The following is a 25,192-nucleotide window of genomic DNA, read 5'->3' as shown; positions in this document are numbered from 1 at the left end:
CGGGGGGGGGGGTGTACAGGTGCGGGGGGTGGGGGTGTACCCATGCGAGGGGTGTGTCTAGGTGCGAGGGGTGGGGGTGTATGTACGGGGGGTGTACGTACGGGAGGGGTGTACCCATGTGAGGGGTGTGTCTAGGTGCGAGGGGTGGGGGTGTACAGGTGTGGGGTGGAGGTGTATGTACGGGGGGGTGTATGTACGGGAGGGGTGTACCCATGTGAGGGGTGTGTATAAGTGCGAGGGGTGTGTCTAGGTGCGAGGGGTGGGGGTGTACAGGTGTGGGGTGTGTCTAGGTGCGAGGGGTGGGGGTGTACAGGTGCGGGGGTGGAGGTGTATGTACGGGGGGGTGTATGTACGGGGGGGTGTATGTACGGGAGGGGTGTGTCTAGCTGCGAGGGGTGGGGGTGTACAGGTGTGGGGTGTATCTAGGTGCAAGGGGTGGGGGTGTACAGGTGTGGGGGTGGAGGTGTATGTACGGGGGGGGTGTGTCTAGGTGCGAGGGGTGGGGGTGTACAGGTGTGGGGGTGGAGGTGTATGTACGGGGGGGGGTGTGTCTAGGTGCGAGGGGTGGGGGTGTACAGGTGTGGGGTGTGTCTAGGTGCCAGGGGTGGGGGTGTACAGGTGTGGGGGTGGGGGTGTATGTACGGGGGGGGTGTATGTACGGGAGGGGTGTGTCTAGGTGCCAGGGGTGGGGGTGTACAGGTGTGGGGTGTGTCTAGGTGCGAGGGGGGTGTGTACAGGTGCGAGGGTGGAGGTGTATGTACGGGGGGGGGTGTATGTACGGGAGGGGTGTGTCTAGGTGCCAGGGGTGGGGGTGTACAGGTTGCCACCGAGCGTGAGGCATATTCAGGTTCGGTGAGTGGGGTGATGGTGTGACTGCAGGCAGAGGGTCAGCAGTAGCTGCTCACCAGTGAATGCTCCAGGATGAAGTATTTCTGGCCGGATTGCCGGAGGGTGAGGAGGCTGTGTGGAGGGAGCCGGTCAAGGGCTGAGGGGAAGGGGTTGAGGCTAACCTCTGACACAGGCAGCCTGATGACACGACCCAGGGCAAAAGTCAGAGGTCGCAGCGGGAGGTGGGGCAGCTGCCGCTCTGTGGAACAAAGAGAGAGAAGTAGAGTGCATTGTCACACGGTATAACACCTACATCACCCCCACCTCCACAGTAACCAGTAACCCCCACAACGAGCCTCCCCGACAGCGAGACCCACCTCCACTGTAACCCCAACCCAGTGCCCCTCCCACCTTGCGATGGGACCCAGCGGACATCGTTTGAACCCAGGGTGAGTGTCTTGTGCCCTCACCACCAGGATACTTACTCTGTGTTGGCGCTGCCTCTCGTGTCTCCCCCAGCCTCATGATGGGTCGGTCCCTGCAGAAGGGGAGAAGCAGCATTGGTTGATTGAGGCCTACTGAGTGAGGAGGACTGCCATCCCAAGCCGGGAATGGTGAGGGCTGGTGGTCAGGACAAGGAAAGAGACACCGGGAACAGCGTACCATAGGTGCAAAGGGACCTGAGAGTCCTTGGGCAGGATTCCCTGAAGGCTAATTTGCAGCTTCACTTGGTGGTAAAGAAGGCAAATGCAATGACAGCATTCATTTTAAAAGAACTAGAATATAAAAGCATAGAGTTGCCGAGGCTTGGTAAGGCATTGCCCAGACCACAATTGGAGTATTGGGAGCAGTTTCGAGCCCCTCATCTAAGAAAAGTTGTACTGGCATTGGAGAGGGTCTATGGGAGGCTCACAAGAATGACTCTGGAAATGAACAGGTTAACACATGATGAACTTTGGATGGCTCTGGGCCTGTACTTGCTGGAATTCAGAAGAATGAGGGGGAATCTAATTGAAGCCTATCAAATATTGAAAGGATCTGGAGAAGATGTTTCCCGAAGTGGGAGAGCCTGGGACCAGAGAGCACAGCCTCAGAATAGAAAGACATGCCTTTAGAACAGAGATGAGGAGGAATTTCTTTAGCCAGAGGGTGGTGAATCTGTGGAACTCATTGCCACAGACAGCTGAGGCCAAGTCATTGGGTATATTTAAAGCAGAGATTGATAGGCTCTTGATTAGTCAGGGCATCAAAGGTTATGGAGAGAAGGAAGGAGAATGGGATAATAAATCTGCCATGATGGAATAGCAGAACAGACTTGATGGGCAGAATGGCAACATCTGCTCCTGTGCCTAATGGGTTCATGGAATCTGGATTCACACACAATCTGCTGGAAGTTCTCAGCAGGTCAGGCAGTGTGTGTGGGGGGAAGTGGACTGTCAAAGTTTTGGGTTAAGATTCCTCCTTGAGGACTGAGTCCTGCAGAACTCCTCCACAAGGCTGTTGTTGGGATGGAGCAGAAAGGCAGTGACCTTCAGTAACCCTCGTGAGTTGGGCTGACACACCAATAGAGAAGATGAGTCAGTGCAGCAGGAGTTATACAACACACCCCACCAGGTGCCATTTCTCCCACAGGGACAGGGCATCATCGGTAGCAGAGTCACCATCACATATGAGCTCACCTTGCACCGAATCATCTGTCTGCACAGAACTTTCTCTGTAACAATTCAATTCTACGCTGTTTCCCTTTACACCAGGAGGCGCGGTAACGTACCAGTGAGCATATCACTTTATAGTGTCAGTGACCCATGTTCAACTCTGTAAGGAGTCTGTATGCTCTCCCGAGGACCATGCCGGTTTCCTCCCATAGTCGAAAGACATGTGGGTTAGGGTTAGGAAGTTGTGAGCGTGATGTGACGTGACGCTTGCAGGCTGTCCCCAGCACAGCCTCGGAATGTGGACAGTGATACAAATAACACATTTCACTCTCTGTTACAATGTACTTGTGAAAAATAAAAATAATCCTCAAATCATCAAGTCTCTACTATCTTCATGTGTTTATGCCTGGGTGCACACAACAAAAGCTGTCACCATATCTCAGTATACATCACAATAATAAACCTGCTACCAAATGCTCATGGTCTGCCCCCCCCCCCCCCCACAACTCCCAAATTTGGGAATTCATCACCATTCCTTCACCATCACCGGGTCTGAACCCTGTAACTCCTTTCCCCACTGGGACAGTGGGAGTACCTTCATCAGAATTCATCACCATTCCTTCACCATCACCGGGTCTGAACCCTGTAACTCCTTTCCCCACTGGGAATACCTTCATTAGAAGGACTGTCGTGTGTCAGGCTGTCCACCCTCACCTTTGGACATCAAACAGTACAGGAGCAGGACCTTTGCCCACAATGTTGTGCTGAAATTAATTAAATTAGTAGTTAAAACCTAACTGAACCACACAACGCCCATATCCCACAATGCTCTGCATGCCTCAGGTTCAGGAGCAGTTATTACTCTTCACTCATCAGGCTCTTGAACCAGAGGGGATAACTTCACTCACCTACAACATCGAGCTGTTCCCACAACCTATGGACTCACTTTCAAGGACTCATGTTCTCAATATTTATTGCTTATTGATTTCATTTTTGTTTTTATCATTTCTTTGTATTTACTGTGAATGCCCACAGGAATATAAATCTCAGGGTGACATACAGTATGTGTAATTTGAACTTTGAAGTTCATGTGCCTGTCTGAGCCTCAAACACCACTGTCTCCCTCACCATCTCAGACAGCTGATTCCAGACACCCACCACTCTCTGTGTAAACAAACTTCCCCCTCACATCTCCTTTGGAATGATTGTAAGACATTTCAGCCCTGGGTAAAAGGTACCAGTCATATCTATGCCCCCCATAATCTTATAAGCCTCTATCAGATCTCCCCTCAGCCCCCATCACTCCAGAGAAAACAGCCCAAGTTTGTCCAGCCTCTCGTTTTAGCAGATGCCCTCTAATCCAGCTGGTGTCTGGGTGAACCTTTTCTGCACCCTGTGGGGGCTGAATCTGTTTGTAATACTGCACTCATTTATGTGGGGCTGAATATGTTTGCGAGACACTGTGCATCACAAACAGCAGAATCCCTGCAGAACATCATTAGTCACAGACCTCAGCCAGAATAGGTCCCTTTGATCACCACCCTCTTCTATTCTGCGGGCAAACCAATTCTGAATCCAAACGGCCAATTCCCCATCGATCCCATGCATCTTCATCTTCTGGCTGAAGTTCTCACGAGGGACCTTGTCAAACACCTTAGAGTCATAGAAAAGTACAGCACAGAAACAGGCACTTCAGCCAAGCCATTTAACCTGCCTATGCCCTTCAACCTGTACCGGGACCGGACCAGAGCCGTCCATACCCCTACCATCCATGTACCTATCCAAACTTCTCTTAAACATTGAAATCAAGCTCACATGTCCAACTTGCGCTGGCAGCTCGTTCCACACTCTGAGTGAAGAAGTTTTTTCTCATGTTCTCCTTCAACCTTTCACCTTCACACTTAACCCATGACCTCTAGTTGTAGTCCCACTCAACCTTAGTAAAAAAAGCCTGCTTGCACTTACCCTATCTATACTCCTCATCATTTTGTATCCCTTTATCAAATCTCCCCTCAATCATCTATGTTCCAAGGAAAAAGTCCTAATCTATTCAGTCTTTCCCTATAACTCACATCCTCCAAAATGGGCAACATCCTTATAAATTTTCTCTGCACTCTTTCAATCTCCATTACATCTTTCCTGTAGGCAGGTGACCAAAACTGCACAAAATACCCCATATTAGGTCCCACCAATATCTTAAACATAGCGTTCCATCTCATGTACTCAGGATTTTGAGTTACGAAGGCCAATGTGCCAAAAGCTTTCTTTACAAAGCTATCTACGTGTGACGCCACTTTCAATGATTTATGTACCTGTATTCCCAGATCCCTCAGTACCCTACCGTTCACTCTGCAAGACCACCATTTATCATGAGATCCACAAGGCAAGAGGCACCTCCTCCCTCACTACACCCACGCAGAGACTGCTAACCTGGTGATCTTTGGCAGGAAGAGGACCGCGTTTCTGACATCCTGTCCCTCCTCCAATCGCTGCTCGGACACCCTCAGCTCCTGCAGTTTCTGCTCCAGCTGCAGTTCACAGAAGTAGTTGACGGCCTCTATGGGATGCAGCGAGTCCAGGGAGCCGAGCGTCTGGCGTGCCTGCAGACGCAGCGCAGATGCCTTTCTCTGTCTCCTACCCACCTGTTGACAGGATTGCAAGATACAGGATTAACTCAAACTGCCCCCACCCAGGCGAGGGGGAAACAAGGGGATGGTAAGAACACAAGGGCACTCACACTACTCTGACCATGCCTGTCGGGGACAGCACTGGAGGAGATGGGCAGAGCGGCACGCAGTGTGTTCCCAGCGTTCAGAGATCTGGCAGCACCTTGGATGTGTTCCTAGGGAAGGAAGAGTGTTAACACCATTCCTTCCACATTACCCATCCCATCAGACCAGAAACACCCCCCTTCCAAGTTACCCATCCCATCAGACCAGAAACACCCTCCCTTCCATGTTACCCTTCCCATCAGACCAGAAACACCCCCCTTCCAAGTTACCCATCCCATCAGACCAGAAACACCCTCCCTTCCACGTTACCCTTCCCATCAGACCAGAAACACCCCCCTTCCAAGTTACCCATCCCATCAGACCAGAAACACCCTCCCTTCCACGTTACCCTTCCCATCAGACCAGAAACACCCTCCCTTCCACGTTACCCATCCCATCAGACCAGAAACACCCTCTCTTCCACGTTACCCATCCCATCAGACCAGAAACACCCTCCCTTCCACGTTACCCATCCCATCAGACCAGAAACACCCTCCCTTCCACGTTACCCATCCCATCAGACCAGAAACACCCTCCCTTCCATGTTACCCATCCCATCAGACCAGGAACACCCTCCCTTCCACGTTACCCATCCCATCAGACCAGAAGGACCATCTCCTTCGTGTTACCCCCCCCATCAGACCAGAAAGACCATCTCCTTCGTGTTACCCACTCCCATCAGACCAGAAAGACCATCTCCTTCGTGTTACCCCCCATCAGACCAGAAAGACCATCTCCTTCATGTTACCCACTCCCATCAGACCAGAAAGACCATCTCCTTCGTGTTACCCCCCCCATCAGACCAGAAAGACCATCTCCTTCGTGTTACCCCCCATCAGACCAGAAAGACCATCTCCTTCATGTTACCCCCTCCCATCAGACCAGAAAGACCATCTCCTTCGTGTTACCCCCTCCCATCAGACCAGAAACACCCTCCCTTCCACGTTACCCATCCCATCAGACCAGAAACACCCTCCCTTCCACGTTACCCATCCCATCAGACCTGAAACACCCTCCCTTCCATGTTACCCCCTCCCATCAGACCAGAAAGACCATCTCCTTCGTGTTACCCCCTCCCATCAGACCAGAAACACCCTCCCTTCCACGTTACCCAACCCATCAGACCAGAAAGATCATCTCCTTCGTGTTAACCCCTCCCATCAGACCAGAAAGACCATCTCCTTCATGTTACCCCCTCCCATCAGACCAGAAACACCCTCCCTTCCACGTTACCCCCTCCCATCAGACCAGAAAGACCATCTCCTTCGTGTTATTCCCCCGCCCCCCCCCCCCCCGTCCCAGACCAGAAACAATCACACAGCTCTGTCAAACTTCAGTTGAGTTTGTCATCTGCACTACTCCATGTTTGCACAGGTGCAATGAAAAACTTCCCTGCAGCAACATCAAAACTATCCAATGTATCACTGGCACCAGCCTCCCACCATGAAGGATATATATACAGAAAGGTGCTGGAAAAAGGGCCAGTAACTTCATGAAGGATCCCACCCACCCCACACCCAATTACCTGATCTGCTGAGTTCCCAGCATTTTGTTTCATGTTTGCAGCATCTGCGGGTCTTATGAACTACTCCCCGAGCTGCCATCACTGATATCATCCCAAACGCACTGAGCTGCTCCACAACACACAGCTCCTCACAATTACCCAATGACAACCTACCCCCACCTTTGGGCATCCCCACCGGTCGGTCACACCCACCTACCCTCGGACATCCCCACCGGTCGGTCACACCCACCTACCCTCGGACATCCCCACCAGTCGGTCACACCCACCCACCCACCATGGACATCCCCACCGGTCGGTCACACCCACCCACCCACCATGGACATCCCCACCGGTCGGTCACACCCACCCACCCACCATGGACATCCCCACCGGTCGGTCACACCCACCTACCCTCGGACATCCCCACTGGCCGTTCACACCCACCTACCCTCGGACATCCCCACCGGTCAGTCACACCCACTCATGGACACCCCTCACACTCAATGCATCCCCACTGGTTTGTGACACAAGACATAGGACATAGGGGCACAATTAGGCCATCCAGCCCATCAAGTCTGATCCACCATTCCATCATGGCTGATTTATTATCCCTTTCCAACCCATTCTTCTGCCTCCTCCCTGTAACCTTTGGCCCCCTGACTAATCAATAACATCCCAACCACCACTTTAAATACACCCAACGACCTGGTCTCCACAGCTGCCTGTGGCAATGAATTCCACAGATTCACTATCCTCTGGCTAAAGAATTTCCTCCTCACCTCTGTACTAAATGGATAATTTTCTATTGAGTCTGTGTCCTCTGGTCTGAGATTTCCCCACTATAGGAAACATCCTCTCCACAGCCACTCTATCCAGTCCTTTCAATATTCTACACATTTCACCCACAGCAGACACACCATCAGTCAGTCACACACACCCACGGACAAACCATCTGTCATTTGCAGCTCCCCACCCACCCACTCACTCGTAGTCACATGCAGTCACAGTCAGCCCACTCCCTTATTAATCGCAAACCAGGTACCTTGAACTGTTGCATCCAATGGCGGAGCCAGGCTTGGCTGACTTTGCGAAGTTCCTGTCGGTTTTGGGTGCCCAGGTGGTCTCTATCTTCCCAAGAGCTCAGCTCCATATCCAGGTAGTTGTGGGGGTCCTGCAGACCTAGCTCATCCAGAATGGCTTTGACGGTGGCCCTGGAAAACAGTCAGACCTTGGGTGTTCAGCTCACTAGGGCAATGGACAACATCTCTCCTGGTCCAGTTGTCTCTGGCCGATCACAGCTCAGGTGCTGAATCCACAAAGGCACCACCCCAACCTCTAGGTTCCCAGCACAAAACCGCCTGGGCACACTCTCTCCTCCAATGTAAAAGAGAGTCCTGTCTCCCCATCCCTGTTGCTGATGTAGCTAATGAATCATGGCTAAAATCCTGTAGACACCTCCTTCATTCCTGCTCTTTATCACAGTAGCTTCCTCCACTCCTCCTGAATTTCCACAGATGCTCCTGGCCCATTGAGTTCCATAAGATACAGGTGCAGAATTAGGCCATTTGACTCATCTCAACCCCAGTCTCCTGCCTTCTCCTCTTATCCCTTCATTCCCTGAACAATCAAGAATCTATCATCCATCCTCTGCTATAAATACATATACAGACTGCCTGTGGCAAGGAATTCCAGACTCACCACCCTCTGGCTAAAGAAATTCCTCCTCATCTCCATTCTGAAAGGATGCCCCTCTATTCTGCGGCTCTGTCCTCTGATCTTAGACTCCCCACCACAGGGAACACCCTCTCCACAACCACTCTATCAAAGCCTTTCACAATTCGATAGGTTTCATATGACAGGCCATTCAATCCTGGAATCATTTTCGTGAACCCCACTCTCTAGTTTCAGCACATCCTTTCTAAGGGGCCCAAACCAGCTCACAATACTCCAAGTGAGGCCTCACCAGTGCTTTATAAAGTCTCAACATTACATCCTTGCTTTTATATTCTAGTCCTCTCGAAATAAATGCTAACCTCACCACTGAATTAACCTGCAATTTAACTTTTAGGGAATCCTGTACAAGGACTCCCAAGTCCCTTTGCACCTCAGTTATTTGTATTTTCTTTCCATGTAGAAAATCGTCAGCCTTTTTATTTCTTCTACCAAAGTACATGACCATAGACTTCTCGACACTGTATTCCATCTGTCATTTCTTTGTCCTAATCCATCCAAGTCCTTCTGCAGCCTCTCTACTTCCTCAAAACTACCTGCTGCTCCACCTATCGTCAAATCATCTGCAAACTTTGCAACAAAGTCATAAAATCCTTTATCCAAATCATTGACATATAACATAAAAAGAATTGGTCCCAACACAGATCCCTTTGGAACACAACTATTCACCAGCAGCCAACCAGAAAAGGCTTCCTTTGTTCCCACTCCTTGCCTCCTGCCAATCAACCACTGCTTTATCCATGTTCAAATCTTTCCTGTAATACTATAGTTTCGTAATTTGTTAAGCAGCCTCTTGTGTGGCAAAGGCCTTCTGAAAATCCAAGTACACGACAACCGATGCTCCTTTATCCTACTTGTTATTTCTTCAAAGAATTAAAACAGATTTATCAGACAAGATTTTCCCTTGAGGAAACCATGCTGACTATGGCCTATTTTATCATGTGTCTCCAAGTACCCTGAGACCTCATCATTAACAGTCGACTCCAACATCTTCCCAACCACTGAGGTCAGACTAACTAGCCTATACTTTCTTTCCTTCTGCCTCTCTTCCTTCTTGAAGAGTGGATGAAATTTGTAATTTTCCAGTCTTCCGAAACCATTCCAGAATCTAGTGATTCTTGAAATACCATTACTAATGCCTCCACAATCTCTGCAGCCAGCTCTTTCAGAACCCTGGGACGTACACCAGCTGGTCCAGGTGACTTACTGAACTGCAGACCTTTCAGTTTCCCAAGAACCTGCTCTCTAGTTATGGTAACTTCACACACTTCCTGCCCCCAACACCTGGAATTTCCACCATACTGCTAGTCTCTTCCACCGAGAAGACTGAAGCAAAATACTAATTCAGTTTGTCCACCCTTTCCTTGTCCTCTCCAGCATCATTTTCAAGTGGTCCAATATCCACTCTTGCCTCTCTTTTACTCCTAATGTATCTGAAAAACTTTTGGTATACTCGTTAATATTATTGGCCAACTTACTTTTGTATTCCATTTTTACCTTATTAATGACTTTTTTGGTGCTTTCTGATGGTTTTTAAAAGCTTCCCAATCATTTAACTTCCCACTAATTTTTGCTCTATTATATGCCCTCTCTGGCTTTTATGTTGGCTTTGGGTTCTCTTGTTAGCCCTGCTTGTGTCATTTTTCCTATAGAATACTTCTTCCTCTTTGGAATGTATATATCCTGCACCTTTCAAATTGCTTCCAGAAATATCACCCAGTGCTGCTATGCCATCATCCTTGCCAGTGTTCTTTTCCAATCATTTCCGGCCAGCTCCTCTCTCATGCCTACGTAATTTCCTTTACTCCACTGTAATACTGATACACCTGACTTTAGCTTCTCCTTCTCAAATTTCAGCGTTAACCTGATCATATTATGATCACTTACCCCTAAGGGTTCTTTTACCTTAAGCTCTCTAATCAATTCTGGTTCATTGTACAATGCCCAATCCAAACTAACTGATCCTCTAGTGGGTTCAACCACAAGCTGCTCCAAAAGCCATCTCATAGGCACTCGAGAAATTCCCCCTCCTGTAAACCAGCACCAACCTGATTATCCCAATCTTCCTGCATGTTGAATTCCCCCATGACAATTGAAGCATTGCCCCTTTAGTATGCATTTTCTATCTCCCATTGTAATTTGTAGACCACATTTTTACTACTGTTTGGGGGCCTGTATACAATTCCTTAGCTCTATCTACAATGATTCAACACATTCCAAAACTTTGTCAACTCTTTCTAATGACCTGATTTCGAATCAGAATCAGGTTTATCGTCTCTGGCTGGGTTGTGAAATTTGTTAGCTTAGCAGCAGCAGCTCAATGCGATACATAATACAGAAGAAGAAAAAAAATACATAAATAAAATAAATCAATCAATTACAGTATACGTATATTGAATAGATTAAAATTTGTGCAAAAATCAGAAATAATATAATTAAAAAAGTGAGGTAGTGTCCACAGGTCCAATGTCCATTCAGGAGTCGGATGGCAGAGGGGAAGAAGCTGTTCCAGAATCGCTGAGTGTGTGTCTTCAGGCTTCTGTACCTCCTACCTGATGGTAACAGTGAGAATGGGGCATGCCCTGGGTGCTGGAGGTCCTCAATGATGGACGCTGCCTTTCTGAGACACCGCTCCTTGAAGATGTCCTGGGTACTTTGTAGGCTAGTCCCAAGATGGAGCTGACTAGATTTACAACCCTCTGCAGCTTCTTTCAGTCCTGTGTAGTAGCCCCTCCATACCAGACAGTGATGCAGCCTGTCAGAATGCTCTCCACAGTACAGCTATAGAAGCTTTTAAGTGTATTTGTTGACATGTCAAATCTCTTCAAACTCTTAATGAAGTATAGTCACTGTCTTGCCTTCTTTATGTAACCCCCTGGGTCGCCTCAGGCTCACTCAGCTCGTTCTCGTCTAGGGGGAGCAGACTTCGGCCCCACCAAACTGGGTATCAGCTGGTGTGGATGCTGTGTGATGTCCCCACCTCGCTCAAAAAACAGACAGTACACCATATGCGATTAAATGATTACAGTTTATAAAGATTACTATAACTGATTAATAACCATACAGTATATATGAAGGAAAAGAAAATAAAGAAAAGGCACCAAACTTATCAAAGTCCAAACCCCTTCGTGCACAACTGTTGGAGCTCAATTACTGAAGTCTTCTGGCCTCCGAACTCCTCGACTCGCAGCTCAGGACCATCCGAAGTGGTCAACCAAGCACATCTAGCTTCATCTCCTCTCCTCGGGGTACCTCCTGGCCTTGGACCCCTGCTTGGGGTCCGTTCCTCGCCCAGTTTACAGCATCGCGTCCTCTCTCTCTCTCAATCCCTTGCGCCGACTCGCCAAAAGCCCATCAACAATAGTTTACAGACTCAGAAGAAAGAACATTAATCCCAATTGGTTTACAAAGGAATACAATTCTCATTATCAGTAAATTTTAACCCAAACAAGCTTCCAGCACTCTCTCGCAACAAAGAAGCATTCCTACTTTTAACAAAACAAAGAAGCCATTTTGATTAACATACGCAGTAACAAAGAAAAAGAAGAAACCCCCCTTTACACTTATAACTACATCGATATGTTGGGACCAGGTTAGATCCTCAGAGATCTTAACACCCAGGAACTCACTCTCTCCACTTCTGATCCCTCTATGAGGATTGGTATGTGTTCCTTTGACTTACTCTTCCTGAAGTCCACAATCAGCTCTTTTGTCTTACTGATGATGAGTGCCAGGTTGTTGCTGTGACACCATTCCACTAGTTGGCATATCTCACTCCTGTATGCCCTCTATTCACTACCTGAGATTCTACCAACAATGGTTGTAGCATCAGCAAATTTATAGATGGTGTTTAAGCTATGCCTAGCCACACAGTCATGCGTATATAGAGAGTAGAGCAGTGGGCCAAGCACACACCCCTGAGGTGCGCCAGTGTTGATTGTCAGCGAGGAGGATATGTTACCACCAATCCACACTAGTTGTGGTCTTCCAGTTAGGAAATTGAGGATCCAATTGCAGAGGGAGGTACAGAGAACCAGGTTCTGCAAGTTCTCAATCAGGATTGCGGGAATGATGGTATTAAATGCTGAGCTATAGTCCTTGGATACTCCCCACCAGTTGGTTGGCACAAGTTTTCAGAGCTTTACCAGGTACTCCATTGGCACCTTCCACCTTGCAAGGGTTCACTGTCTTTAAAGACAGTCTAACTTCGGCCTCTGAGACAGAGATCACAGAGTTATCAGGTGCAGCAGGGATCTTCACAGCTTTAATTATATTCTCCTTTTCAAAGCAGGCAAAGAAAGTGTTGAGCTCATCTGGTAGTGAAGCTTTGCTGTCGTTCATGCTATTGCATTTTTCACCAACAGGGCAATACCACCCCTGATGCCTACAACATCATACCTGCCAATCTGTAACTGTGCTACAAGCTCATCTCCCTTATTCCGTACACTGCGCACATTCAAATACAGCACCTTCAGTTCTGTGTTCACACTTTTTAATTTTGTCCACTTTTACATTGCAACTCATCCTGTTGATGCAATTTTGCCCTGTCAGCAGCCTCTCCTCATTGCCTCTATTTGTAAACCAGCCACCTCACCTTCAGCACTATCATCCACCTTTCCTACATTTACTTCCTGCATTGAAATACACGCAGCTCAGGACACAAGTTGCACTATGCTAAATCTTTTGATTTCCAACTTTGTCTGAGGTCTTACCAACATCTGTCTCCACAACCTCTCTACAAACTGTCCTGGCACTCTGGTTCCCATTCCTCTGCGATTCTAGATTAAGACCGTAAGATATAGGAGCAGAATTAGCCCATTTGCCCATCAAGTCTGTTCCACCATTTACTGTGGCAGCTGTAGAGGGAAAATCTCTCCCGACAAAGGAAAGGCCCCCACAGCTGCCTTCTCTCTAGTTATGGAAACTTGACACACTGCATGACCCCTGACACTTGGAACTTCTACAGTACTGCTAGTGTCTTCCAACATGAAGATCGATGCAAAATACTTATTCAGTCCATCCACCATTTTGTTGTCCCCCATTACTACCTCTCCAGCATCGTTTTCCAGTGGTCCAATATCCACTCTCTTCTCTTTTTTACACTTTATGTATCTTTAGAAACTTTAGGTATCCTCTTTAATATTATTGGCTAGCGTACTTTCGTATTCCATCTTTACCATCTTAATGACTTTTTTAGTTGCCTTCTGTTGGTTTTTAAAAGCTTCCCAATCCTCTAACTTCCCATGAATCTTTGCTCTATTATATGGCCTCGTTTTGGCTTTGACTTCTGTTGTTAACCACGGTTGTGTCATCTTTCCTTTAGAATATTTCTTCCTCTTTGGGATGTTAAAAACCTCAACGTGCAGCATTAACAAACCTTCCCGCTAGGATATTTGTCTCCCTCCAGTTCATGTGCAAACCATCCCTTCTGGACAGATCCCACATTCCCTGGAAGAGACCCACTAATCCAAAAATCTTATGCCCTTCCTCCTACACCAAATCCTTAGCCATGAATTAAACTACCCTGCCTGACATCGCTACTGTCCCACTGAACAGATACAGGAAAGAGAAAACAAAAATTTAACTTTGAGCTTTTCTCTGCTGAAGCCTAAAGCCTCAAGATCACACTCTGACGACGGCCGCTGTGCTTGCCCCTGCCTTTCTTTAATCTGACCAAACTCCAATTGATCGGTGGTCAAAGCTTTTTATCACTGTAGCGACCCTTTGCTGCCTCCAACAGATCATTTGTTGCTCCAGGTTCCCGCATCTTCAGTCTTCTGCCCCTCCCCAGTCTCCGTCTGCTCCATTTCTGAGCCCAAATCTCACAGCTCCAGCACTGGCAACCATAGCTTTCTCTTTCCCCCTCTATCCGGAGATACCGCACGGTAACAGACTCTTCTGGTCCGATGAGCCTGTGCTGCCCAATTACCAATGACTGTCTTTGGACTGTGCGCGTAGCTGGGGCACCTGGAGGAAAACCGTGCGGTCATGGGGAAGAAGTACAGACAGTGACTGAATTGAACCCTGATCACTGGCACTGTAAAGAGATGTGCTAAACGCCACAGTACCGTACCTCCCGAAGCTCTGGAATTCCCTCCTTCCAAGTGCCTGACTGATAGCCTCATAATTCAACAGTGGCTAGATGGGAGATGCCAGAGAGTAGTGGTGGATAATTGTTTATCGGGATGGAGGCCGGTGACTAGCGGGGTGCCTCAGGGATCTGTTTTGGGCCCAATGTTGTTTGTAATATACATAAATGATCTGGATGATGGGGTGGTAAATTGGATTAGTAAGTATGCTGATGATACTAAGGTAGGAGGTGTTGTGGATAATGAGGTGGGTTTTCAAAGCTTGCAGGGAGATTTATGCCGGTTAGAAGAATGGGCTGAACGTTGGCAGATGGAGTTTAATGCTGAGAAGTGTGAGGTTCTACATTTTGGCAGGAATAATCCAAATAGAACATACAGGGTAAATGGTAGGGCATTGAGGAATGCAGTGGAACAGAGAGATCTAGGAATAACAGTGCATAATTCCCTGAAGGTGGAGTCTCATGTAGATAGAGTGGTGAAGAAGGCTTTTGGAACGCTGGCCTTTATAAATCAGAGCATTGAGTACAGAAGTTGGGATGTAATGTTAAAATTGTACAAGGCATTGGTAAGGCCAAATTTGGAACATTGTGTACAGTTCTGGTCACCGAATCATAGGAAAGATATCAATAAATTAGAGAGAGTGCAGAGACGATTTACTAGGATGTTACCTGGGTTTCAGCACTTAAGTTACAGAGAAAGGTTGAACAAGTTAGGTCTCTATTCATTGGAGCATAGAAGGTTGAGGGGGGATTTGATCGAGGTATTTAAAATGTTGAGAGGGATAGATAGAGTTGACGTGAATAGGCTGTTTCCATTGAGAGTAGGGGAGATTCAAACGAGAGGACATGATTTGAGAGTTAGGGGGCAAAAGTTTAAGGGAAACACAAGGGGGTATTTCTTTACTCAGAGAATGATAGCTGTGTGGAATGAGCTTCCTGTAGATGTAGTAGAGGCCAGTTCAGTTGTGTCATTTAAGGTAAAATTGGATAGGTATATGGACAGGAAAGGAGTGGAGGGTTATGGGCTGAGTGCGGGTAGGTGGGACTAGGTGAGATTAAGAGTTCGGCACGGACTAGGAGGGCCAGAATGGCCTGTTTCTGTGCTGTGATTGTTATATGGTTATATGGTTAATTCCCCTTACTCCAATTAAACACTTTTCTAACTTGTCTGTTCCTATCTCTCTCCAATGCTATTGTAAAGGAGATAGAATTATGATCACTATCTCCAAAATTTTCTCTCTGACACCTGACACCTGACCAGGTTCATTTCCCAATACCAAATCAAGTACAGTCTCTCCTCTTGTAGGCTTATCTACATATTGTGTCAAGAAACCTTCCTGAACACACCTAACAAACTCCACCCCATCTAAACCCTTTGCTCTAGGGAGATGCCAATCGATATTTGGGAAATTAAAATCTCCCATCTCGACAATTCTGTTATTATTACACCTTTCCAGGATCTGTTTCCCTATCTGCTCCTTGATATCCCTGTTACTATTGGGTGGCCTATAAAAATCAGCCAGTAAAGTTATTGTCCCCTTCCTATTCCTAACCTTCACCCACAGAGACTCTGTAGACAACCCCTCCATGACATCCACCTTTTCTGAAGACGTGACACTATCTCTGATCAACAGTGCCACACCGCCACCTCTTTTGCCTCTCTCCCTGTCCTTACCTCCATCAGGTCTCCAGAGAAAAGAACACAAATTTGTCCAACCTCTCCTGATGGTACAAGTTCTTTAATCCAGGCAGCATCCTGATGAATTTCTCCTGAATCCTCTCCAAAACCCCCCACATCTACTCTGTTAAGGGGCAACCAGAACTGCACACAATACTCCAAACTGCAGCCAGATGGAAGAGTTTGACACAGCTTTAACCCTGACTGAGAGATTCTGCACACAACTGTGGCCAGACAGAAGAGTGAGTGAGAATCACTAACCTGAGAATGACATCGCTCTGCAAGAACTGGACCATTAACTCCACGAAGAACTCCTGGGAGTGAGTTACCAGCTGCTTCAGTGCCCCCAGAGCCGCTCGGATAAATTCCCGCTGTTCACGGATCTGATTACACAGGTACAGAGAGCATTGTTACTGCCAACTCCACAGGAGCCTCTGCTGAGACAAACCTTACTGGAATCGAAGCACTGGTTCACACCCTCAGATGAGGTGTGGGAGTCACCCACACATAGCTCTCATGCACCCTGGAGATGTGATACAGTAGAGAACAGGGCAGAGAATGAGCTGGAGGAATTGATGCAGGATCTGACGTGGGATCACAGATTCAATCATTGACAGCTACTGACTTCCCGCAGAAATGACATTCACCTACACTATCACAGTCCTGCACTGAACCAGTTCCGTGATGGTATTTCTGATTCACACCAGCCTTCTCCAAACCTCATTCACCCTTTCTATCACGGTCACCATCTCTGTCTTTGTTACATCCATTGACTTCGTCTCCCCTCCTCCATCTCCCCCCCACCACCGTCTCCATCAGCCCCTCCATCTCAGTCTCCCTTCTCCATCTCTGTCACCCGCTCCGTCTGCGTCAGCCCCTGTCCCCATCTCCCTTCTCCACCACCACCCCCTCTGTCTCCGTCAACCCACCCATCTCCATCACATCCACTGTCTGTCGCCCTCACTGTCAACCCATCGTCTCCGTCAATCCCTCAATCTCCGTCACATCCACCATCTCCATCACCCCACCATCTCCATCACCCCACCATCTCCATCACCCCACCGTTTCCGTCACACCACCGTTTCTGTCACATCCACCGTCTCCATCACCCCACCGTTTCTGTCACATCCACCGTCTCCATCACCCCATCATTTCCGTCACATCCACCGTCTCCATCACTCCCTTCATCTCCATCACCCCCTCCATCTCCATCACCCCACCGTTCCCGTCACATCCACCGTCTCCATCACCCCCTCCATCTCCATCACCCCACCGTTTCCGTCACCCCACCGCCTCCATCACCACACCGTCTCCGTCACATCCACCGTCTCCATCACCCCCTCCATCTCCATCACCCCATCGTTCCCGTCACATCCACCGTCTCCATCACTCCCTCCATCTCCATCACCCCATCGTTCCCGTCACATCCACCGTCTCCATCACCCCCTCCATCTCCATCACCCCACCGTCTCCATCACCCCATCGTTCCCGTCACATCCACCATCTCCATCACCCCCTCCATCTCCATCACCCCACCGTTTCCATCGCATCCACCGCCTCCATCACCCCCTCCATCTCCATCACCCCACCGTTTCCGTCGCATCCACCGTCTCCATCACTCCATCTCCATCACCCCCTCCATCTCCATCACCCCATCGTTCCCGTCACACCCACCGTCACCAGCACCCCCTCCATCTCCTTCACCCCATCGTTCCCGTCACATCCACCGTCACGATCACCCCCTCCATCTCCTTCACCCCATCGTTCCCGTCACATCCACCGTCTCCATCACTCCATCTCCATCACCCCCTCCATCTCCATCACCCCATCGTTTCCGTCAAATCCACCGTCTCCATCACTCCCTCCATCTCCATCACCCCATCGTTTCCATCACATCCACCATCTCCATCACCCCCTCCATCTCCATCACCCCACCGTTTCCGTCAAATCCACCGTCTCCATCACCCCCTCCATCTCCATTACCCCTCCATCTCCATCACCTCACCGTTTCCGTCAAATCCACCGTCTCCATCACTCCCTCCATCTCATTCACCCCACCATTTCCGTCACATCCACCGTCTCCATCACTCCCTCCATCTCCATCACCCCATCATTCCCGTCACATCCACCGTCTCCATCACACCATCTCCATCACCCCATCCATCTCCATCACCCGACCGTTCCCGTCACATCCACCGTCTCCATCACCCACTCCATCTCCATCATCCCCTCCATCTCCATCACCCCACCGTTTCCGTCGCATCCACTGCCTCCATCACCCCCTCCATCTCCATCACCCCATTCATCTCCATCACCCCACCGTTTCCGTCAAATCCACCGTCTCCATCACTCCATCTCCATCACCCCCTCCATCTCCATCACCCCATCGTTCCTGTCACATCCACCGTCTCCATCACCGTCTCCATCACCCCATCGTTCCCGTCACATCCACCGTCTCCATCACTCCATCTCCATCACCCCCTCCATCTCCATCACCCCACCGTTTCCGTCAAATCCACCGTCTCCATCACTCCCTCCAACTCCATCACCCCTCCATCTCCATCACCTCATCATTTCCGTCACATCCACCATCTCCATCACTCCCTCCATCTCCATCACATCCACCGTCTCCATCACTCCCTCCATCTCCATCACATCCACCGTCTCCGTCACATCCACCGTCTCCATCACTCCCTCCATCTCCATCACTCCCTTCATCTCCATCACCCCACCGTTTCCGTCACATACACAGTCTCCATCACCCCATCGTTTCCGTCACATCCACCATCTCCATCACTCCCTCCATCTCCATCACCCCATCCACCTCCATCACCCCACCGTTTCTGTCAAATCCACCGTCTCCATCACTCCCTCCATCTCCATCACCCCACCGTTTCTGTCACATCCACCGTTTCTATCACTCCCTCCATCTCCATCACCCCACCGTTTCTGTCACATCCACCGTCTCCGTCACTCCTTCCATTTCCATCACCCCACCGTTTCTTTCACATCCACCGTCTCCATCACCCCCTCCATCTCCATCACCCCACCATTTCGGTCACATCCACCGTCTCCATCACCCCCTCCATCTCCATCACCACACCATTTCGGTCACATCCACCGTCTCCATCACCCCCTCCATCTCCATCACCCCACCGTTTCTGTCACATCCACCGTCTCCATCACCCCCTCCATCTCCATCACCCCACCATTTCGGTCACATCCACCTTCTCCATCACCCGTCCATCTCCATCACCCCACCGTTTCTGTCACATCCACCGTCTCCATCACCCCCTCCATCTCCATCACCCCACCATTTCGGTCACATCCACCGTCTCCATCACCCCCTCCATCTCCATCACCACACCGTTTCTGTCACATCCACCGTCTCCATCACTCCCTACATTTCCATCACCCCACCGTTTCTGTCACATACACCGTCTCCATCACTCCCTCCATCTCCATCACCCCCTCCATCTCCATCACCCCACCGTTTCTGTCATATCCACCGTCTCCATCACTCCCTCCATTTCCATCACCACCTCCATCTCCATCACATCCACCGACTCCGTCACCCCACCGACTCCGTCACATACACCGTCTCCTTCACATCCACCGTCTCCATCACTCCCTCCATCTCCATCACCCCACCGTTTCTGTCACATCCACTGCCTCCATCACTCCCTCCATCTCCATCACCCGCTCCATCTCCATCACCCCATCGTTTCCGTCACATTCACCGTCTCCATCACCCCTCCATCTCCATCACCCCCTTCATCTCCATCACTCCCTTAATCTACATCACCCCCTCCGTCTCCATCACCACACCGTCTCCGTCACATCCACCGTCTCCATCACTCCCTCCATCTCCATCACTCCCTCCATCTCCATCACCCCCTCCATCTCCATCACTCCCTCCATCTCCATCACCCCCTCCATCTCCATCACTCCCTCAATCTCCATCACCCCCTTCATCTCCATCACCCCACCGTTTCCGTCACATCCACCGTCTCCATCACCCACTCCATCTCCATCATCCCCTCCATCTCCATCACCCCACCGTTTCCGTCGCATCCACTGCCTCCATCACCCCCTCCATCTCCATCACCCCATTCATCTCCATCACCCCACCGTTTCCGTCAAATCCACCGTCTCCATCACTCCATCTCCATCACCCCCTCCATCTCCATCACCCCATCGTTTCTGTCACATCCACCGTCTCCGTCACTCCTTCCATTTCCATCACCCCACCGTTTCTTTCACATCCACCGTCTCCATCACCCCCTCCATCTCCATCACCCCACCGTTTCTGTCACATCCACCGTCTCCATCACCCCCTCCATCTCCATCACCCCACCATTTCGGTCACATCCACCGTCTCCATCACCCCCTCCATCTCCATCACCACACCGTTTCTGTCACATCCACCGTCTCCATCACTCCCTCCATTTCCATCACCACACCGTTTCTGTCACATCCACCGTCTCCATCACCCCCTCCATCTCCATCACCCCACCATTTCGGTCACATCCACCGTCTCCATCACCCCCTCCATCTCCATCACCACACCGTTTCTGTCACATCCACCGTCTCCATCACTCCCTCCATTTCCATCACCCCACCGTTTCTGTCACATACACCGTCTCCATCACTCCCTCCATCTCCATCACCCCCTCCATCTCCATCACCCCACCGTTTCTGTCATATCCACCGTCTCCATCACTCCCTCCATTTCCATCACCACCTCCATCTCCATCACATCCACCGACTCCGTCACCCCACCGACTCCGTCACATACACCGTCTCCTTCACATCCACCGTCTCCATCACTCCCTCCATCTCCATCACCCGCTCCATCTCCATCACCCCATCGTTTCCGTCACATTCACCGTCTCCATCACCCCTCCATCTCCATCACCCCCTTCATCTCCATCACTCCCTTAATCTACATCACCCCCTCCGTCTCCATCACCACACCGTCTCCGTCACATCCACCGTCTCCATCACTCCCTCCATCTCCATCACTCCCTCCATCTCCATCACCCCCTCCATCTCCATCACTCCCTCCATCTCCATCACCCCCTCCATCTCCATCACTCCCTCAATCTCCATCACCCCCTTCATCTCCATCACCCCACCGTTTCCGTCACATCCACCGTCTCCATCACCCACTCCATCTCCATCATCCCCTCCATCTCCATCACCCCACCGTTTCCGTCGCATCCACTGCCTCCATCACCCCCTCCATCTCCATCACCCCATTCATCTCCATCACCCCACCGTTTCCGTCAAATCCACCGTCTCCATCACTCCATCTCCATCACCCCCTCCATCTCCATCACCCCATCGTTCCCGTCACATCCACCGTCTCCATCACCCCCTCCATCTCCATCACCCCATCGTTCCTGTCACATCCACCGTCTCCATCACCGTCTCCATCACCCCATCGTTCCCGTCACATCCACCGTCTCCATCACTCCATCTCCATCACCCCCTCCATCTCCATCACCCCACCGTTTCCGTCAAATCCACCGTCTCCATCACTCCCTCCAACTCCATCACCCCTCCATCTCCATCACCTCATCATTTCCGTCACATCCACCATCTCCATCACTCCCTCCATCTCCATCACATCCACCGTCTCCATCACTCCCTCCATCTCCATCACATCCACCGTCTCCGTCACATCCACCGTCTCCATCACTCCCTCCATCTCCATCACTCCCTTCATCTCCATCACCCCACCGTTTCCGTCACATACACAGTCTCCATCACCCCACCGTTTCCGTCACATACACAGTCTCCATCACCCCATCGTTTCCGTCACATCCACCATCTCCATCACTCCCTCCATCTCCATCACCCCATCCACCTCCATCACCCCACCGTTTCTGTCAAATCCACCGTCTCCATCACTCCCTCCATCTCCATCACCCCACCGTTTCTGTCACATCCACCGTTTCTATCACTCCCTCCATCTCCATCACCCCACCGTTTCTGTCACATCCACCGTCTCCGTCACTCCTTCCATTTCCATCACCCCACCGTTTCTTTCACATCCACCGTCTCCATCACCCCCTCCATCTCCATCACCCCACCGTTTCTGTCACATCCACCGTCTCCATCACCCCCTCCATCTCCATCACCCCACCATTTCGGTCACATCCACCGTCTCCATCACCCCCTCCATCTCCATCACCCCACCGTTTCTGTCACATCCACCGTCTCCATCACCCCCTCCATCTCCATCACCCCACCATTTCGGTCACATCCACCGTCTCCATCACCCCCTCCATCTCCATCACCACACCGTTTCTGTCACATCCACCGTCTCCATCACTCCCTCCATTTCCATCACCCCACCGTTTCTGTCACATACACCGTCTCCATCACTCCCTCCATCTCCATCACCCCCTCCATCTCCATCACCCCACCGTTTCTGTCATATCCACCGTCTCCATCACTCCCTCCATTTCCATCACCACCTCCATCTCCATCACATCCACCGACTCCGTCACCCCACCGACTCCGTCACATACACCGTCTCCTTCACATCCACCGTCTCCATCACTCCCTCCATCTCCATCACCCCACCGTTTCTGTCACATCCACTGCCTCCATCACTCCCTCCATCTCCATCACCCGCTCCATCTCCATCACCCCATCGTTTCCGTCACATTCACCGTCTCCATCACCCCTCCATCTCCATCACCCCCTTCATCTCCATCACTCCCTTAATCTACATCACCCCCTCCGTCTCCATCACCACACCGTCTCCGTCACATCCACCGTCTCCATCACTCCCTCCATCTCCATCACTCCCTCCATCTCCATCACCCCCTCCAACTCCATCACTCCCTCCATCTCCATCACCCCCTCCATCTCCATCACTCCCTCAATCTCCATCACCCCCTTCATCTCCATCACCCCACCGTTTCCGTCACATCCACCGTCTCCATCACCCCTCCATCTCCATCCCCCCTTCATCTCCATCACTCCCTTCATCTCCATCACCCCCTCCATCTCCGTCACATCCACCGTCTCCGTCACCCCACCGTCTCCGTCAAATCCACCGTCTCCATCACTCCCTCCATCTCCATCACTCCCTCCATCTCCATCACCCCTCCATCTCCATCACTCCCTCCATCTCCATCACCCCCTCCATCTCCATCACCCCCTCCATCTCCATCACTCCCTCCATCTCCATCACCCCCTCCATCTCCATCACTCCCTTCATATCCATCACTCCCTTCATATCCATCACTCCCTCCATATCCATCACTCCCTCCATCTCCATCATCCCCTTCATCTCCATCACCCCACCGTTTCCGTCACATCCACCGTCTCCGTCACCCCTCCATCTCCATCCCCCCTTCATCTCCATCACTCCCTTCATCTCCATCACCCCCTCCATCTCCGTCACATCCACCGTCTCCGTCACCCCACCGTCTCCGTCACATCCACCGTCTCCATCACTCCCTCCATCTCCATCACCCCCTCCATCTCCATCACCCCCTCCATCTCCATCACTCCCTTCATCTCCATCAATCAACCGTTTCTGTCACATCCACCGTCTCCATCACTCCCTCCATCTCCATCACCCCCTTCATCTCCATCACCCCCTCCATCTCCATCACTCCCTCCATCTCCATCACCCCCACCATCTCCATCACTCCTTTCATCTCCATCACCCCCTCCATCTCCATCACTCCCTCCATCTCCATCACTCCCACCAACTCCATCACTCTCTTCATCTCCATCACCCCCTCCATCTAAATCACTCCCTCCATCTCCATAACCCTCTCCAACTCCATCACTCTCTTCATCTCTATCACCCCCTCCATCTCCATCACCCCACCGTTTCCGTCACATCCACCGTCTCCATCAGTCCCTCTATCTCAATCACCCCCTCCATCTCCACCACCCCACCGTTTCCGTCACATCCACCGTCTCCATCACTCCCTTCATCTCCATCACCCCACTGTTTCCGTCACATCCACCGTCTCCATCACCCCCTCCATCTCCATCACCCCACCGTTTCTGTCACATCCACTGTCTCCATCACTCCCTCCATCTCCATCACCCCATCGTTTCCGTCACATCCACCGTCTCCATCACTCCCTCGATCTCCATCACTCCCTTCATCTCCATCACCCCACCGTTTCCGTCACATCCACAGTCTCCATCACTCCCTTCATCTCCATCACACCATCGTTTCCGTCAAATCCACCGTCTCCATCACTCCCTCCATCTCCATCACATCCACCGTCTCCATCACTCCCTCCATCTCCATCACATCCACCGTCTCCGTCACATCCACCGTCTCCATCACTCCCTCCATCTCCATCACTCCCTTCATCTCCATCACCCCACCGTTTCCGTCACATACACAGTCTCCATCACCCCATCGTTTCCGTCACATCCACCATCTCCATCACTCCCTCCATCTCCATCACCCCATCCACCTCCATCACCCCACCGTTTCTGTCACATCCACCGTCTCCATCACCCCCTCCATCTCCATCACCCCACCGTTTCTGTCACATCCACCGTCTCCATCACCCCCTCCATCTCCATCACCCCACCATTTCGGTCACATCCACCGTCTCCATCACCCCCTCCATCTCCATCACCCCACCGTTTCTGTCACATCCACCGTCTCCATCACCCCCTCCATCTCCATCACCCCACCATTTCGGTCACATCCACCGTCTCCATCACCCCCTCCATCTCCATCACCACACCGTTTCTGTCACATCCACCGTCTCCATCACTCCCTCCATTTCCATCACCCCACCGTTTCTGTCACATACACCGTCTCCATCACTCCCTCCATCTCCATCACCCCCTCCATCTCCATCACCCCACCGTTTCTGTCATATCCACCGTCTCCATCACTCCCTCCATTTCCATCACCACCTCCATCTCCATCACATC

The 25,192-nt window shown here is 50.7% G+C and overlaps 1 protein-coding gene across 6 annotated transcripts in view; it reads right to left on the bottom strand.

Annotated features, from left to right (window-relative positions):
- LOC140732472 (WD repeat-containing protein 97-like) overlaps positions 1-25,192 on the bottom strand; it is a 166,243-nt gene that overhangs the window by 5,865 nt on the left and 135,186 nt on the right. For 4 of the 6 annotated variants that reach the window (XM_073055175.1, XM_073055179.1, XM_073055176.1 and 1 more), the window contains 6 exons: positions 16,517-16,638; positions 7,801-7,969; positions 5,221-5,325; positions 4,914-5,125; positions 1,314-1,366; positions 906-1,087 (listed from right to left, as the gene is read on the bottom strand). In XM_073055175.1, coding sequence (XP_072911276.1) covers positions 906-1,087; positions 1,314-1,366; positions 4,914-5,125; positions 5,221-5,325; positions 7,801-7,969; positions 16,517-16,638 — 843 coding nt within the window. Of the gene's footprint in view, positions 1-664; positions 1,088-1,313; positions 1,367-4,913; positions 5,126-5,220; positions 5,326-7,800; positions 7,970-16,516; positions 16,639-25,192 lie in introns of those variants that run through there. The other 2 variants (XM_073055178.1, XM_073055180.1) reach the window with 2 other exon arrangements.

Source organism: Hemitrygon akajei, chromosome 8 (assembly GCF_048418815.1).
Source record: "Hemitrygon akajei chromosome 8, sHemAka1.3, whole genome shotgun sequence".
Classification (NCBI taxonomy): Eukaryota; Metazoa; Chordata; class Chondrichthyes; order Myliobatiformes; family Dasyatidae; genus Hemitrygon; species Hemitrygon akajei.
Note: the sequence above shows the minus strand (reverse complement) of the source record. Positions and strands in the feature narration are given on the sequence as shown.